Raw genomic sequence first — 14,211 nt, forward strand, 5'->3', positions numbered from 1 at the left:
GTCACAAAAAAAGAATGCAAAAAATAATTTATGTAACCTAACAATTTAAATAGTTGTAATCAGTAAACTTGCACATGACAGTAAGTAAAATGTTCCTGTCTTTGGGTGGTAAAATAACCAATCATTAAATTGATAAGGAGTAGTTTACAGCATCTGTCACAAGGTCTGGACCTGGCACGGCCCGCAATCCATTTGCAGATGGAAGTGTGGGTATCCATGTAGACGACCATGCCGGGTCAGTACTGAAGCCAACCCACATTCTGATCCAATTGGGGTGGTGAGCATTACTGACCCAGTGTGGTCAATTCCATTGAGACCCAAACTTCTGGTGGCAGATCAATTGCACATTGGGCTGGGTTCAGACTTTGTGACACTTTAAAATCATCTCAGAATATCTGGTGCTGGTAAGAAAAACAGAAACTTATAATGCTCTGATTCTTGGAGTGTGTAACAGGTATGTAACAGTAACATATAGACTCCATTTAAATAATTCCATTAATAATATAATAATGTTTTGTATGCAATTACATATTTAGTTGTGGGACAACCGCTGTAGCAGAGCAGTCATGTATAATGGCTTCATCGGAGGTGAACCATTATATAACTGCCTATAGATGGCACTGCAGAGACAGCTTTCTTCCTATCTGCATCATTTTCCCAAAGAACATTGGCTAAAATACATACGCACAATCTGTAGCCCTAAGGAGTAGCGGTTACAATGAACAATTAATACTGTCACAGGAAGCGACAAAATGCCCCAAATTCTAGTACAATATCTTGATAACACTGGTGCATATTAGACCTAGACTAGTTTTCCAACTCCTCTTTATCTGCTTGTCACTGTTTGGCTCTGCCCAGTCCGTGGAAGTCTATGAATTTCTGTCAATCCAAACACCACTTGCACTGCCTTCTTAACAGAAGCAAACAGTGACAAGCACAGGAATATGGGCACAGCACTCTGCTCGTTCACTTTAGTGATAGGTGGGAGTTTCAGCACCCAGGTGCCCTTTAAAAGGCTACTCTAGGCATGCAGATTTTTTTTCCTGGGGCTGCATAGAAAATAATAAACAACACATACTCACCTAACACGCTTCCTTGGAGGTCCCCTGTGACATCTTTAGATCCGCAGCTGAGTGCTCTGGCTAATACTTTGAAGATGGACTCGTCTCAGCAATAACAGTCCGCTCAGCCAATCTCTGACTAAAGTGGGACAACACTGTGGCCATTGATTGGCTGAGTGGGCTGTCACTGCCAAGATGAGCCTGTCTTGGAAGTAGCAGCCAGAGCATTGAACAGCGGGCCCAAAGATTTCTGTGCATTCCCAGTAAAATATAGAAAGTGGCTGCATGTCTGGAGTACCCCTTTTTAAAAAACAGTCTGCTAAGGTGATACAACAACAAAGTACAGTATACTCATCTGTAATCCTTGCTGTCCACTTTTGTCACTCTGATCTTCCCTGCTTCCTTTGTTTACTTTCCTGTAGTTATTGAATGTCCAGAGACAGTGCAGCCAGATCACCGGCCTCAGTGGTCTTGTGTGGACTAATGCTGAGGTCAGTGAATGGATGCAGAGTATTCAGGGAGTTTAATAGGATAGTGATCAAAGAATGTGATGCAGGACAGTAAACAAAGTAACTAAAAAATAAAGACAGCAGGAAGGTCCGACACAGCATCACTAGAATAAAGCAGGTCAGTATGACAGTTCTTGTTATTCTATCTCTAGCAGACTGTTTTTTTTTAACTAACTCAGACAACCCCTTTTAACTATTTAAATGTATTTAACATAAATCACACAGGGGGCATTTTCTCTAACACTATCCTCATAGCAATTGGTCAACAATCTTGTAGGCCACGTTCACACAGTGTATTTGGCCGTTCAACAACGGTTGTTGTTTAACAGCACTGCTTAATTGAATAGCAGTCTATGGAACCACAGCCATAGTGTATACACCCTGTATACGATACGGTCGTGGTTCTCTGCGGCCGCACAAAATAATTGACAGGTCTATTTTGTGCGGCCGCTAAACAGTAAACAGCAGCCGTACAAAGTAGCCTGTGCTCACGGTGTGAAGTACGGCTCCCAGCCGTACTATACATTGTGGTCTATGGCAAATTGGAGTGCGGGCAAACCAAAATGAGCTTGCATTCTAATTAAAATAAAGTAATGTTCATCTGGCTGATACTGCAGTATTGGCCAGGTGAACATCTCAGACATTGGCCGTTGTTTAAACCAGCCCTGTCAAACAACGGACAATGTTCATACATTGAGTGTATACTGATCTCAAATCTACAGCCAGAAATCCAAAATAATCACTAAATTTTGTTATTTTGCAAGTAGAATTTTTTCCCAGCTTAAAATGGGATCAACAGTAGATGTGATATAAAGCAAGTTTGCAATTTACAATCATTATTATAATTTTTTGTTATCATGGAAAACATGGCACTTTCTGTGTTCTCTTTTCCCCCCAAAAAGTCTAAACACAGGAAGTCCAGTGTTTCCCACGTCATTTGTGCTCACAGAGAAGGGAGTCATGTGATTGATGGACAAACTGAGCCCTGACACTCTTTACAGGTCAGACATGTGTTTAGTATGTTTTCAACCAGCACAAGACTAAAAATCTGCCTTCAGGAGACTGGACCTGGATTTCTGGTAAGTATAGCTTTGTTTTACAGCATGGAAAAAAACAGAATGTGTATTGCAAACTTGCTTTATTTTACATCTACTGTTGCTTTTGAAAGTTATAACGGTACACTTTATATGCTACAGGTAGGGGTACACTTTAAATGCTTGTACATTTTGATTGGGTTGAGTGTTACTAGCAAGAACAAAGTGATCCTGAACATTTTCTCAAATGTCTATAAAATTTCTAAATTTGTCAATAAAAATGCTTTGGCACAAAAAAATAAACATTGCCTGTACATGTGTCCTTCTTTAGACCTGAAGTGTGATGTGTGATCTTGGTGAAAATCTTTTAAGATTTGTTTCATGTTTGGTACTTAAAAATATTGGGCAAATGTCATAAAAATGTATAAAATGGTCATCAACGATTCATGTTTCTCTTTATATACATTTCATGCATGAAATCCCAAAATTTATCCTGATTTGTTTCATTTCGTAGAATCATGGCAGCAAGCGCCTCCCCTTGATCAAAGCTTTGCCAGTAGTCTTGCAGCCACATCTGCTTCCAGCTAAAAAACACAAAGACACACAAAGTATAAATTGTATAAACCAAATCACAGTTATAATGACTTATGTTACCAGACAGTTTGCAGTGTGACAGAAACCCCCAAAGAAGCATTTATACAAAAAAATTAGCTTTTTTCCATTAGTACGCTATTTGACAAAAAGTACGTTTTTCGGCTTATCCCTACTAACATAAAGGTCCTCATAGGATTAAGCAGAGAAACTAACCAACACAAAAAAATAAAAAGCTGAATACAAACAGAAGAGGGGTTAACCCCCCATAAAGGTCAGGATATAAACCCAGTGGCCAATGAATGTGGCCCCTTTTGCAATTCCCCGCACTAAATACACATGCACAAATACAAAAGGCAACCAAATGCTTATAGGTGAGTTCATGTTGTAGCATTTAATTGCTTTTATGTGTACATGTGTTTGTATATACCGTGTTTCCCCGAAAATAAGGCATCCTCCTTAACCCCTTAGCGACCCATGACGGTACCTGGTACGTCATGGTGCCACGAGGGGTGTTCAGAGCGGGGTCCCGCCGGGACCCCGCTCTGAACGGCACCGCTCCCGGCTGCAATCTGCAGCCAGGCAGCGCCTCTATTAGCCGACGCGGGTTCCGTTGCCGCGCCGGCTAATTAAGCATTTCAATGCAGCTGTCAAACCTGACAGCTGCATTGAAGGGCATCAGACCTCATGTCCCTGGTGTCTAGTGGGACGGATCTCACCCCCACGATGCGATTGCGGGGGGAGATCCGTTCTTCTGGCCGGCCCGGGCCTCAGCGTCGCAATGACGCTGATCCCGGCTCTGCAATAGATTGCTGTGGCCTGCAGCAGGCCAAAGCAATCTATGACCGATCTAATTGATCTTTGCTGTGTATATACACAGCATTGATCTCTATGAGAGATCATTGCTGTGTATATATAAGTCCCCCAGTTTATGTAAAAAAAAAGTAAAAAAGTGTTTTTATTAATAAAAAAAATCCCCTCCCCTAATAAAAGTCCAAATCACCCCCCTTTCCCCATTTTATAAATATAAATTAATAAATAAACAAATAAACGTATTTGGTATCACGTAATCGCCCGAACTATTAAATTATCACATTCCTGATCTCGCACGGTAAACAGAGTCAGTGCAAAATTGCGCATTTTTGGTCGCATCAAATCCAGAAAAAAATGTAATAAAAAGTGATCAAAAAGTCGTATATGCACAATCAAGGTACCGGTAGAAAGAACACATCATGGCGCAAAAAATGACACCTCAAACAGCCCCATAGACCAAAGGATAAAAGCGTTATAAGCATGGGAATGGAGCGATTTTAAGGAACATATATTTGTTAACAATGGTTTGAATTTTTTAAAAGCTATCACATAATATAAAAGTTATACATGTTACACATCATTGTAACAACTTGAGGAACATGCATAACAAGTCAGTTTTACCATAGGGCGAACGGCGTAAATGCAAGACTCCCCGAAATCAAAACAAATTTGTTTGTTTTTTTTCAATTTGACAGCACAAATAATTTTTCCGGATTTATAGCATATTTTATGAAAAAATAATACCTGTCATTGCAAAGTACAATTGGTTTAGCAAAAAATAAGTGCTCATATAAGTCTCTAGGTGAAAAAATGCAAGAGCTATGGACTTTTAAACATAAAATGGAAAAAGCAAAAGTGCAAAAACGAAAATTGGCTTTGACCTTAAGGGGTTAAATAAGACACCCCATCTAATCTACCAGGTATCCCAAAGTAAGATTCCCCCGCTAAGCACTATTTTTCTCTTGTGCATCTGCCCAGTTTTATGCACTGGAGTTGGGCCCGGTGCCCCCCTCCCCAGTGTGAGGTTATCCCCTCCCCTCTGTGATGCCTCTCAATAAGAATCAAGTGGGGGATATTATTACACTGGGGGTGCTGGGCCCACCTCCAGTGCATAGAGCTGGGCCAATGCACATTAAGAAAATGGTGCCAAGCATGGGAACTGGGTGGTGTTTTGAAAAAAGCACCACGCTGTACCTGATGGTAAATTTTCTTTAAGGTTTATGGGCACCCTAAGGGTCAGCAAGTCTGAATGCCAGTTATAGTGTACATCACAGTACCAAATAGATAGAGATGCCAGTAACAAAAATGACCTACATTTATATATACATCAATTGTGGGATTGCTTCCTTGGCTATAGAAGATTCCATTTTAACGAAGTCAGTTTTAGGAACCAGCAGCAATACTGCACCACCACCAATACTGCAAAGAATATTCTGTGTTTGACCAAACATAATCTGGCACACAAAAAGGACTGTGTTTTCTGTAGCATGACAATGGAAATACAAGGTACAGTGCAATGACTTACTATACATGCATCTGCAAATATTTGCACAACCTTACAAGCAAACACACACGTAGGAACATGGTGGTGTTCCCAGGTGATGTGTACTAAAAGGAACAATTCCACATCAGCAGTAGTAGGTGGAGACTCTGTAGCAGTATAATAGTAACGTGTGCTTTAGCTTATTCACTGCTGGAAGGGATCTACAACCGTAATGCATGGTTATCCAAAGCCCTCCAGCACTGCAGAGCCCCTGCTAAGATCTTTGCTTAACTTGTGCTGCCTGCCCCGACCTGCTTGTCTGTTGCTGACTACATATCCCCACTGCTACACCTAGACCTTAAAGGGGAACTCCACATAAGGAAAACATGTTTTCTATTAAAAGTTATATAGATGTGTGTGTGTGTGTTTATTTGGTTCTGCCAGACAAGTAGATAATTAATAATGGGTTACCTGTCATTTTCTGAGAGCTCATCAGCACTTCCTATACCAGGCACAGGCATAGGGCACCCCATGTGATTATACCCAGCAATGTGTGGCACTGGAGCCGGACTTTGGCCCTGGGTCTTCTTATGTTTCTTCTCGGCTTTGAGTCTAGCATTCTCCTGATCACACACAAAGCATTCAAAGCCATTGAGGTAGTTAGGTGCTGACATATCATTCACTCCCCATTCTCTATTCTCCATACTGTCCAGAAGTAGCTTGTTTGTTATCCCACCAGGTTTCTTGTATTCTAAGTATTTAAGGTATGATTCATCATCCTTGTCCAAAGAAATAATAAACTTGGCCAGTTCCTCTGGTGTTGAAAAGTCATCAAGTAATATAATAGAGTGATTGTTGGGCATCCAATCTTTAACAGAAGGGGATCCCCGGTAAATTGGGATTGCCCCTAAGTGCATAGGCCGCCAGAGCTTTTCCGTCATATAATCAGGACATATAGCATTTTCCATTGCTAAATGAAACTTATATCTTGCAGTAAATGCCATGAACTCTTCATCTTCTGTGGTGGCTGTTGAAGTGTCCTCAAGTCTCTTGCTTGGGAATTGGCGATTCTTTAAACACTGACCATATGAGTCAATCTAGAACATATAAAAAATGAACTCAGTTTAGTTAAAAAGATCTACATAACTCTCAGGCCCTATAGACATGGCACAGATGTCAGGTGCCATATGTACAGGACCATTTTTCCATGCTTGCCACATAGAATACCTCTGAACATTCAACATCTAATACAGCAATTTTTTTTTCTTTTGCTTTTTAAGGAATTAGATATAAAACCATCCATATGAAATCAGATGCTTTTTACTTTGTTCCTTTTTTCTTCACTTGGGGATGTTTTTTGGCCAGTGACACTTTTTCCATATCCATGCCTCACAGCCATAATGTGAACCTTGCCCTTAGGTGTTTTTTTTGTACCTACTTCGGGGAACATTTATCAAGACTGGTGTAGTTGTACTCCAGTCTTAAATAAAGCCCGCCCCCAATTACCTGACTAGATTTACTAAGAGGCACATGCTACGCCTCCTTCCCACCTTGCCATGCCCCCCGCCCAACCATCAGATGAGCGGAGTGTACGCTACGGGAAAGGCCTAAACCTGTGGCTTACGCTGAGAGCACATTTTGATAAATATGCCCCTTTGTGTTTTTCTCACATATACCTCAGTTTTTTTGCAAATGTGCAGTATAATATTTTGTTGCATTTTTTTTCACATCCTTTAACCCCTTGAAAATGTGTGACATGATAGTATGATGTATGCAGCAGGTCCTAGGTTACCCGCATTGTACTATTACGTCCCTCTGATTGAGGGGGGCACAATAGGGGAATCTACTGCAACTGCTGTCAGTTTAACCCATTAGTTACCATCAGGGCAGGCCTTAAGGTAATTGGCGCCCTGTGCGAAACTTTTTTTCGGCGCCCCCCCCCCCCCACACACACACACACGGGTCTGCTGAGACCCCCTCAAGGTGTTATAAAGCTCCTACTCCTCCAGACAATATCCAGCACCCATCACCCCACCCTCCCAAATATTACCGCCACACCACAACCACTACCATCACTATCATATTGTTACTGACCAAATCAGTATACTAAATCCAATAAAACAAAGTACCAGACTACAAGTAACAAATATTACCACCGCATACTGACTAACACCACCACATACTGACTAATACCACTGCTGTTACTGAATAACACTACCACATACTGACTAACACCACCACTGATACTGAACAACACCACCACATACTGACTAAAACCACCGCCACTACTGAATAAAATCCTCTGTACACAGATCACTATAGAGGTAGAGCCAGCCCTACACAGCTCTGTACACCATATACATTACAGTGAAGTTATATCCAGTGACTCACAGGAGACGTCTTCTCTGATCGGAGTTCTTCCCTTTTCATCTTCCTCTCCATCTGTCCTGGGCCGTCATGAAAACTTCTCCGAGCCACAAATCCACAGAATCTGCCAGACAGACATATTAGACTCCTCACTCTGGCATCATCCTCATCTCTCTACTAACTGCACATCTGTATTGGCCCCTTTACACCCTCAGTTAGTGGGTAGGCTGACTCTATGTGACCCCCTTATAGTATATCCCCCCCCTGTGTAGCCTCCTTATAGATGGCCCCTTGTTTAGACTTCCCTATATATGGCCCTAAGTGGATCTCCATAAGAACCACCCTCTGTGTAGTCCCCTTATGGTATATGGCCCCCCTCTCTGTAGCCCTCCCTTATAAATGGCCCCCTCTTTGTAGTCTCCCTTACAAATGCCCCCCCCCCATGTTGTCCCCTCTGCCCCTCTTACAGATGGCCCCCATGTTGTCCCCTTTGCCCCTCTTACAGATTCCCCCCATGTTGTCCCCTCTGCCCCTCTTACAGATGGCCCCCATGTTGTCCCCTTTGCCCCTCTTACAGATTCCCCCCATGTTGTCCCCTCTGCCCCTCTTACAGATGGCCCTTCTATGTTGTACCCCTTATAAATGGCCCCGTGTTGTCCATCCCCTTATAGATGGCCCCCGTATTGTCACCCTTATAGATGGCCCCCCTGTGTTGTCCATCCCCCTTATGTTGTATCTTCTTATAGATTGCCCCCTTATAGATCGCCCCCCTTGTTGTCCCCTTTATAGATAGCCCCCTTATGTTGTCCCCCCTTATAGCTTGCCCCCTTATGTTGTCCCCTCTTATAGATTGTCCCCTTACAGATTGCCCCCTAATGTTGTCTCCCCCCTTCTAGATACCTCCCCTATTGATTGCCCCCTTATGTTGTCTCCCCCCTTATAGATGCCTCCCCTATTGATTGCCCCCTTATGTTGTCTACCCCCTTACAGATGCCTCCCCAATAGATTTCCCCCTTGTTGTCTACCCCCTTATAGATCCCCCATATAGATTGCCCCCTTGTTGTCTACCCCTTATAAATCCCCCCTATATATTGTCCCCTTGTTGTCTCCCCCCCTTATAGATGCCTCCCCTATAGATTGCCCCCTTGTTGTCTCCCCCTTATAGATGCCTCCCTATAGATTGCCCCCTTGTTGTGTACCCCCTTATAGATTGCCCCCTTGTGTACCCCCTTATAGATTGCCCCCTTGTTGTCTCCCCCTATAGATTGCCCCCTTGTGTACCCCCTTATAGACTGCCCCCTTGTGTACCCCCTTATAGACTGCCCCCTTGTTGTCTCCCCCTATAGATTGCCTCCTTGTGTACCCCTTTATAGATTGCCCCCTTGTCTCCCCCTATAGATTGCCCCCTTGTGTACCCCCTTATAGATCGCCCCCCTTGTTGTCCCCTTTATAGATAGCCCCCTTATGTTGTCCCCTCTTATAGATTGTCCCCTTACAGATTGCCCCCCTAATGTTGTCTCCCCCCTTATAGATACCTCCCCTATTGATTGCCCCCTTATGTTGTCTACCCCCTTACAGATGCCTCCCCAATAGATTTCCCCCTTGTTGTCTACCCCCTTATAGATCCCCCATATAGATTGCCCCCTTGTTGTCTACCCCCTTATAAATTCCCCCCTATATATTGCCCCCTTGTTGTCTCCCCCCCTTATAGATGCCTCCCCTATAGATTACCCCCTTGTTGTCTCCCCCTTATAGATGCCTCCCTATAGATTGCCCCCTTGTTGTGTACCCCCTTATAGATTGCCCCCTTGTGTACCCCCTTATAGACTGCCCCCTTGTGTACCCCCTTATAGACTGCCCCCTTGTCTCCCCCCTTATAGACTGCCCCCTTGTCTCCCCCTATAGATTGCCCCCTTGTCCCCCCCTATAGATTGCCCCCTTGTCTCCCCCTATAGATTGCCCCCTTGTGTACCCCCTTATAGATTGCCCCCTTGTTGTCTACCCCCTATAGATTGCCCCCTTGTTGTCTACCCCCTTATAAATTCCCCCCTATAGATTGCTCCCTTGTTGTCTCCCCCTTATAGATGCCTCCCTATAGATTGCCCCCTTGTTGTGTACCCCCTTATAGATTGCCCCCTTGTTGTGTACCCCCTTATAGATTGCCCCCTTGTTGTGTACCCCTTATAGATTGCCCCCTTGTGTACCCCCTATAGATTGCCCCCTTGTGTACCCCCTTATAGACTGCCCCCTTGTTGTCTCCCCCTATAGATTGCCCCCTTGTGTACCCCTTTATAGATTGCCCCCTTGTGTACCCCCTTATAGACTGCCCCCTTGTTGTCTCCCCCTATAGATTGCCCCCTTGTGTACCCCTTTATAGATTGCCCCCTTGCTGTCTCCCCCTATAGATTGCCCCCTTGTGTACCCCCTTATAGATTGACCCCTTGTCTCCCCCTATAGATTGCCCCCTTGTGTACTCCCTTATAGATTGACCCCTTGCTGTCTCCCCCTATAGATTTCCACCTTGTGTACCCCCTTATAGATTGACCCCCACCCCACACACACACACACACACACACAACTCACCTATTCCTCGTTCCCCCGCCGCGGCTCTCGTCTCGTCCCGGCCGATGCGCGCTCTCTGGCACCGCACACACCAGTGACTTCAGCGCACGCTGGGGCCGGTACTTCCTCCCTGTGCAGGAACTACAAGGCCGACGGCTTACGCAGAGGTCACTGATGCGTGCTCTGCTGGGGAATTCCCAGGGAGCACGCATCAGCCGGGGGCGTACTGTCCTATCAATCTTGTGACCGCAAGCAGTCACAAGATTGATAGGACACAGTAGGCGGCGCACGTGGGGAGGGGAGGCTGGGGGAAGCCACCACAGGAGGGGGGCGCCGGGCGGCCAGCTAGAGGAGCGCTCGGGCAGAAAGACAGCTGTCTCTCTGCCTCAGCGCCCCCCCAGCTAGACGGGAGTGATGCGCCCTGTGCAAGCGCACAGGTCGCACACCCCAAAGGCCGGCCCTGGTTACCATGGCATTATTACCCATCTGCACCCCACAAATGCAATTAGTGGTGCTGATGGTTGTCATGGCAGCCAGGGACCAGACAATGGCTATTAGGTCATGCTATATTTTTACTAAGGGTCCCTTTAGGGGTCCAATATGGGTCTGTGCAAGGACGCAGATGAGCGCCGATTAGTAAGATTGACACTTGTTTACAGTGCCTTCAGAAGACACAATCCACTGCACTGCAGGCTATAGAAACAATCCCTGTATCGTTTGTGTGGCCATTTAAATATAATGCTGTCTGAGCTGTGCGGCCATATATTTTAGCAAAGATCGGGCATTTTCCTGCTGATTGCTGTCACCTTTACATGGGCCGATTATGTGTTTAAAGTGAATGTACCATCAGGCCCGGACTGAAGCACTGGAGGCGGTCCGACACCCCCCCAGTGGGAGGAAACCCCTGCCCCTCTATGATACAGCTCCATTGAAATCAATGGAGCCATTTCATAGAGGGGCGGGGTTTCCTCCCACTGGGGGTGGGTCAGCCCGCCTCCAGTGCTTCAGTCCGGGCCTGATGGTACACTCACTTTAAGGAGCCTTTCTAGCATTGCTCATTGATGATAAGCAGCCTGTGTAAATGGCCCCTAACGGTTCACACATAGTATTTTCATATTTGATCTTTATTTTGAACTTGTTTTGTTCTGTATTTCTATCCCAAACCAGGAATGGATCTGACATGGAGGGAACCTACTGTATTATGGAAGGGTTTGCATTTTTTTCTGTGTTTTTTTTTCCCACTCCTTTTTTTAGCTAAAATTACTGATCAAAATGAGAAATAAATACTGACCAAAATACTATGTGTGAACTTTGCCTAGGGGCTTGTTCACACCATGATTTGTTGCTCTGTTTTGTTTTAAATATTGGCTACACAGAAAGTAGATGTATGTGTGGGAAATAACTCAAACATAGTCAGTAGCTGACTAGATTCAGACACCAACAGTTGACAGATTGCCAATGTATACAAGCTATGGTGGGTGAACCCTCCCTAATAGACTAAACAATGATATGTAATCATTGATGAATTAACATCTTGTCAGGATTTTTTCACTGCTTACCTGGATGTGTTTCATTAACTCTTTTATATAACGGTCTCTGTCTGACGGAACGTCACAGTGGGACTGCATGTACAATACGGGGGCATACCCTTTTTCACGCCAGCTGTTTTTTTCTGCTATAGTCACTGCTAGGTTCTGTAAGTAACCAATAGTGGGCAGCCACTGCAAGGTGAGGGGGTAATCAGACTCTCGCCTGAAGGTGGCAGTGTAGTTAAAAAGACGAATTCCTGGCAAATGTGACAGAACATAGTTATTCATTGGAGATTCCTCGTGAAACAGCGCCCAGGTCTGGTGTGGCAGTCTGGGCAGTGGAGCTTCATACGCTCTAAAGTCTGTGCCATAGAAAATGATCGATTTAGTCCTTTTCTGAAGTTTTACTCTCTTATCTTTTGTCATCATGCAGGAACTTAGGGGACAGTCTATGCGCTCCTTGTCCCCGGGAAAGTGAGGAAACAGGTTCTCACTCCACCACAGTAGGATAGGCAACTCTTTGTTGCTTCTGGTGTCACTATTACCCGGACCACGGTAAGAGTCCACCATAGCTGTGCCTAGCCCGGATGTGGCAAACGCGCTGGATGGCTGAAAGAAGGATTCTTCCCAGTGTTCAGACATTGCTTCTATATTCTGCTCCTCTGGATACTGGTCATTATACACAGGATGTCCAAGGTCTGGAGATGTGTCATCCATTGCAGAATCCGCCCACAATCTTTCTCCCTCTGTAATATCCATATATTCAGGACTGTCCCATTGCTCAGCGTTGATAACAGTCAGTAATATACTCCCTGCAATAAAGTACCAGATAATCTGCCATAAAGCAGAGTAGGTACTCATAGTCCTGAGGCTATATCGCTGCAAGATGCAGCAAGTACAGAAGACACTGGAGCATCTCATGGTAGTGATAATCCAAGGATCTTTGGTGTATTCATGCATGTATATTCTGTCCCCACAGGAGCTGGCATTGACGAGACGGCATATAGAATATATATATGATCCTACCAGTAGTCCATGTGTACAGAGGTCCCATGTCCACAACTTCGCCTTTCCTTATTGCATGAATCAGCCGGAATGTCTTGTGTGTATTGCACTGTGTTACATATGGACACTGAGCTCCGGCAGGAAGTTACATGCTAATGGGACTGCTGTCTCCTGTCTATGTGGCTGAATAGAGTTGCTGCTTGAGGGAATGACATCACAGTCACATGACTAGCTTGTAGAGGGGGAAGGGGAGTGTGCTGTACTAGAGAATGACCCATAGGTAACTCACAGTATTAGTCACAATGTAAGAAGCCAAAACATAGTCATTGTTTAACCCTCTTGCTGCTGGACCCTTCTTTTGCAGATCAGCACTGTTTTGGGTTTATCTGTGAAAAGAGGTTTTGTAGGTATTATAATATTCTAAATATTTTCCCTTAATTTATCCCCCAAACAGGGACGGTTTAAAGTGACTGTACCACCAGGCCCAGGCTGAAGCACTGGAGGCGGGCCGACCCACCCTTAGTGGGAGGAAACTCCAGCCCCTCTATGATAGAGTTCCATTGATTCTAATGGAGTCACGTCATGGAGGGGCTGGAGTTTCTTCCCACTAAGGGTGGGTTGGCACACCTCCAGTGCTTCAGCCTGGGCCTGGTGGTACAGTCACTTTAAGGTTACCATGGGCCCAGGGGCGTTTACAAATTGTGAGCCCCTCTAGTAGTAGTAGGCAGCAGCTTTATAGTAGATAAGGGGATTCACATGTACCCACATGGCTCCTAGTGTACTGTGTCATCCTTTTATCTGTTACAGAACTAAAACTCCTATTATGACATGTAGTTCTACATATTACCTCACACCATGCTGGGAGATGTAGTCCTGCATATTACCACACACATCAAGCTGGGAGATGTAGTTCTACATATTACCACACCCACCATGCTGGGAGATCTAGTCCTGCATATTACCACACAGCGTGCTGGGAGATGTAGTCCTGTATATTACCACACAGCATGCTGGGAGATGTAGTCCTGCATATTAACCCACACACCATGCTGGGAGATGTAGTCCTGTATATTACCACACACCATGCTGGGAGATGTAGTCCTGTATATTACCACACACCATACTGGGAGATGTAGTCCTGTATATATTACCCAAGAGTTGCGCATCCGTGGTCGGGGAGGGAGCAATGTAAAGGTGCTGTCCGGGGGTGGGGGGAACAACCACAACCACAACCAGCTGGATCACAACCACTACCAC

At 44.8% G+C, this 14,211-nt stretch overlaps 1 protein-coding gene across 1 annotated transcript; it reads right to left on the reverse strand.

Annotated features, from left to right (window-relative positions):
- Positions 1-316: 316 nt before the first annotated feature.
- Positions 317-13,182, reverse strand: FUT11 (fucosyltransferase 11). Its single transcript, XM_069980600.1, has 3 exons — positions 11,980-13,182; positions 5,963-6,588; positions 317-3,188 (listed from the first exon to the last, which is right to left on the reverse strand). The coding sequence occupies exons 1-3, from the start codon at positions 12,907-12,909 to the stop codon at positions 3,041-3,043; spliced, it is 1,704 nt and encodes a 567-aa protein (XP_069836701.1). The 5' UTR covers positions 12,910-13,182; the 3' UTR covers positions 317-3,040.
- Between the last annotated feature and the right edge of the window lie 1,029 nt (positions 13,183-14,211).

The sequence above is a fragment of the Dendropsophus ebraccatus genome, chromosome 8 (assembly GCF_027789765.1).
Source record: "Dendropsophus ebraccatus isolate aDenEbr1 chromosome 8, aDenEbr1.pat, whole genome shotgun sequence".
NCBI lineage: Eukaryota > Metazoa > Chordata > Amphibia > Anura > Hylidae > Dendropsophus > Dendropsophus ebraccatus.

What these genes read in the sequence shown, in the direction of transcription:
- FUT11 (XM_069980600.1), bottom strand. Translation starts at nt 12,909, where the DNA reads ATGCATGAATACACCAAAGATCCTTGGATTATCACTACCATGAGATGC. An exon ending in AGTTAATGAAACACATCCAG is followed by an intron (nt 6,589 to 11,979) that starts GTAAGCAGTGAA and finishes TATATGTTCTAG; the next exon opens with ATTGACTCATATGGTCAGTG. An exon ending in GAGCTCTCAGAAAATGACAG is followed by an intron (nt 3,189 to 5,962) that starts GTAACCCATTAT and finishes TGTGTTTTTTAG; the next exon opens with CTGGAAGCAGATGTGGCTGC.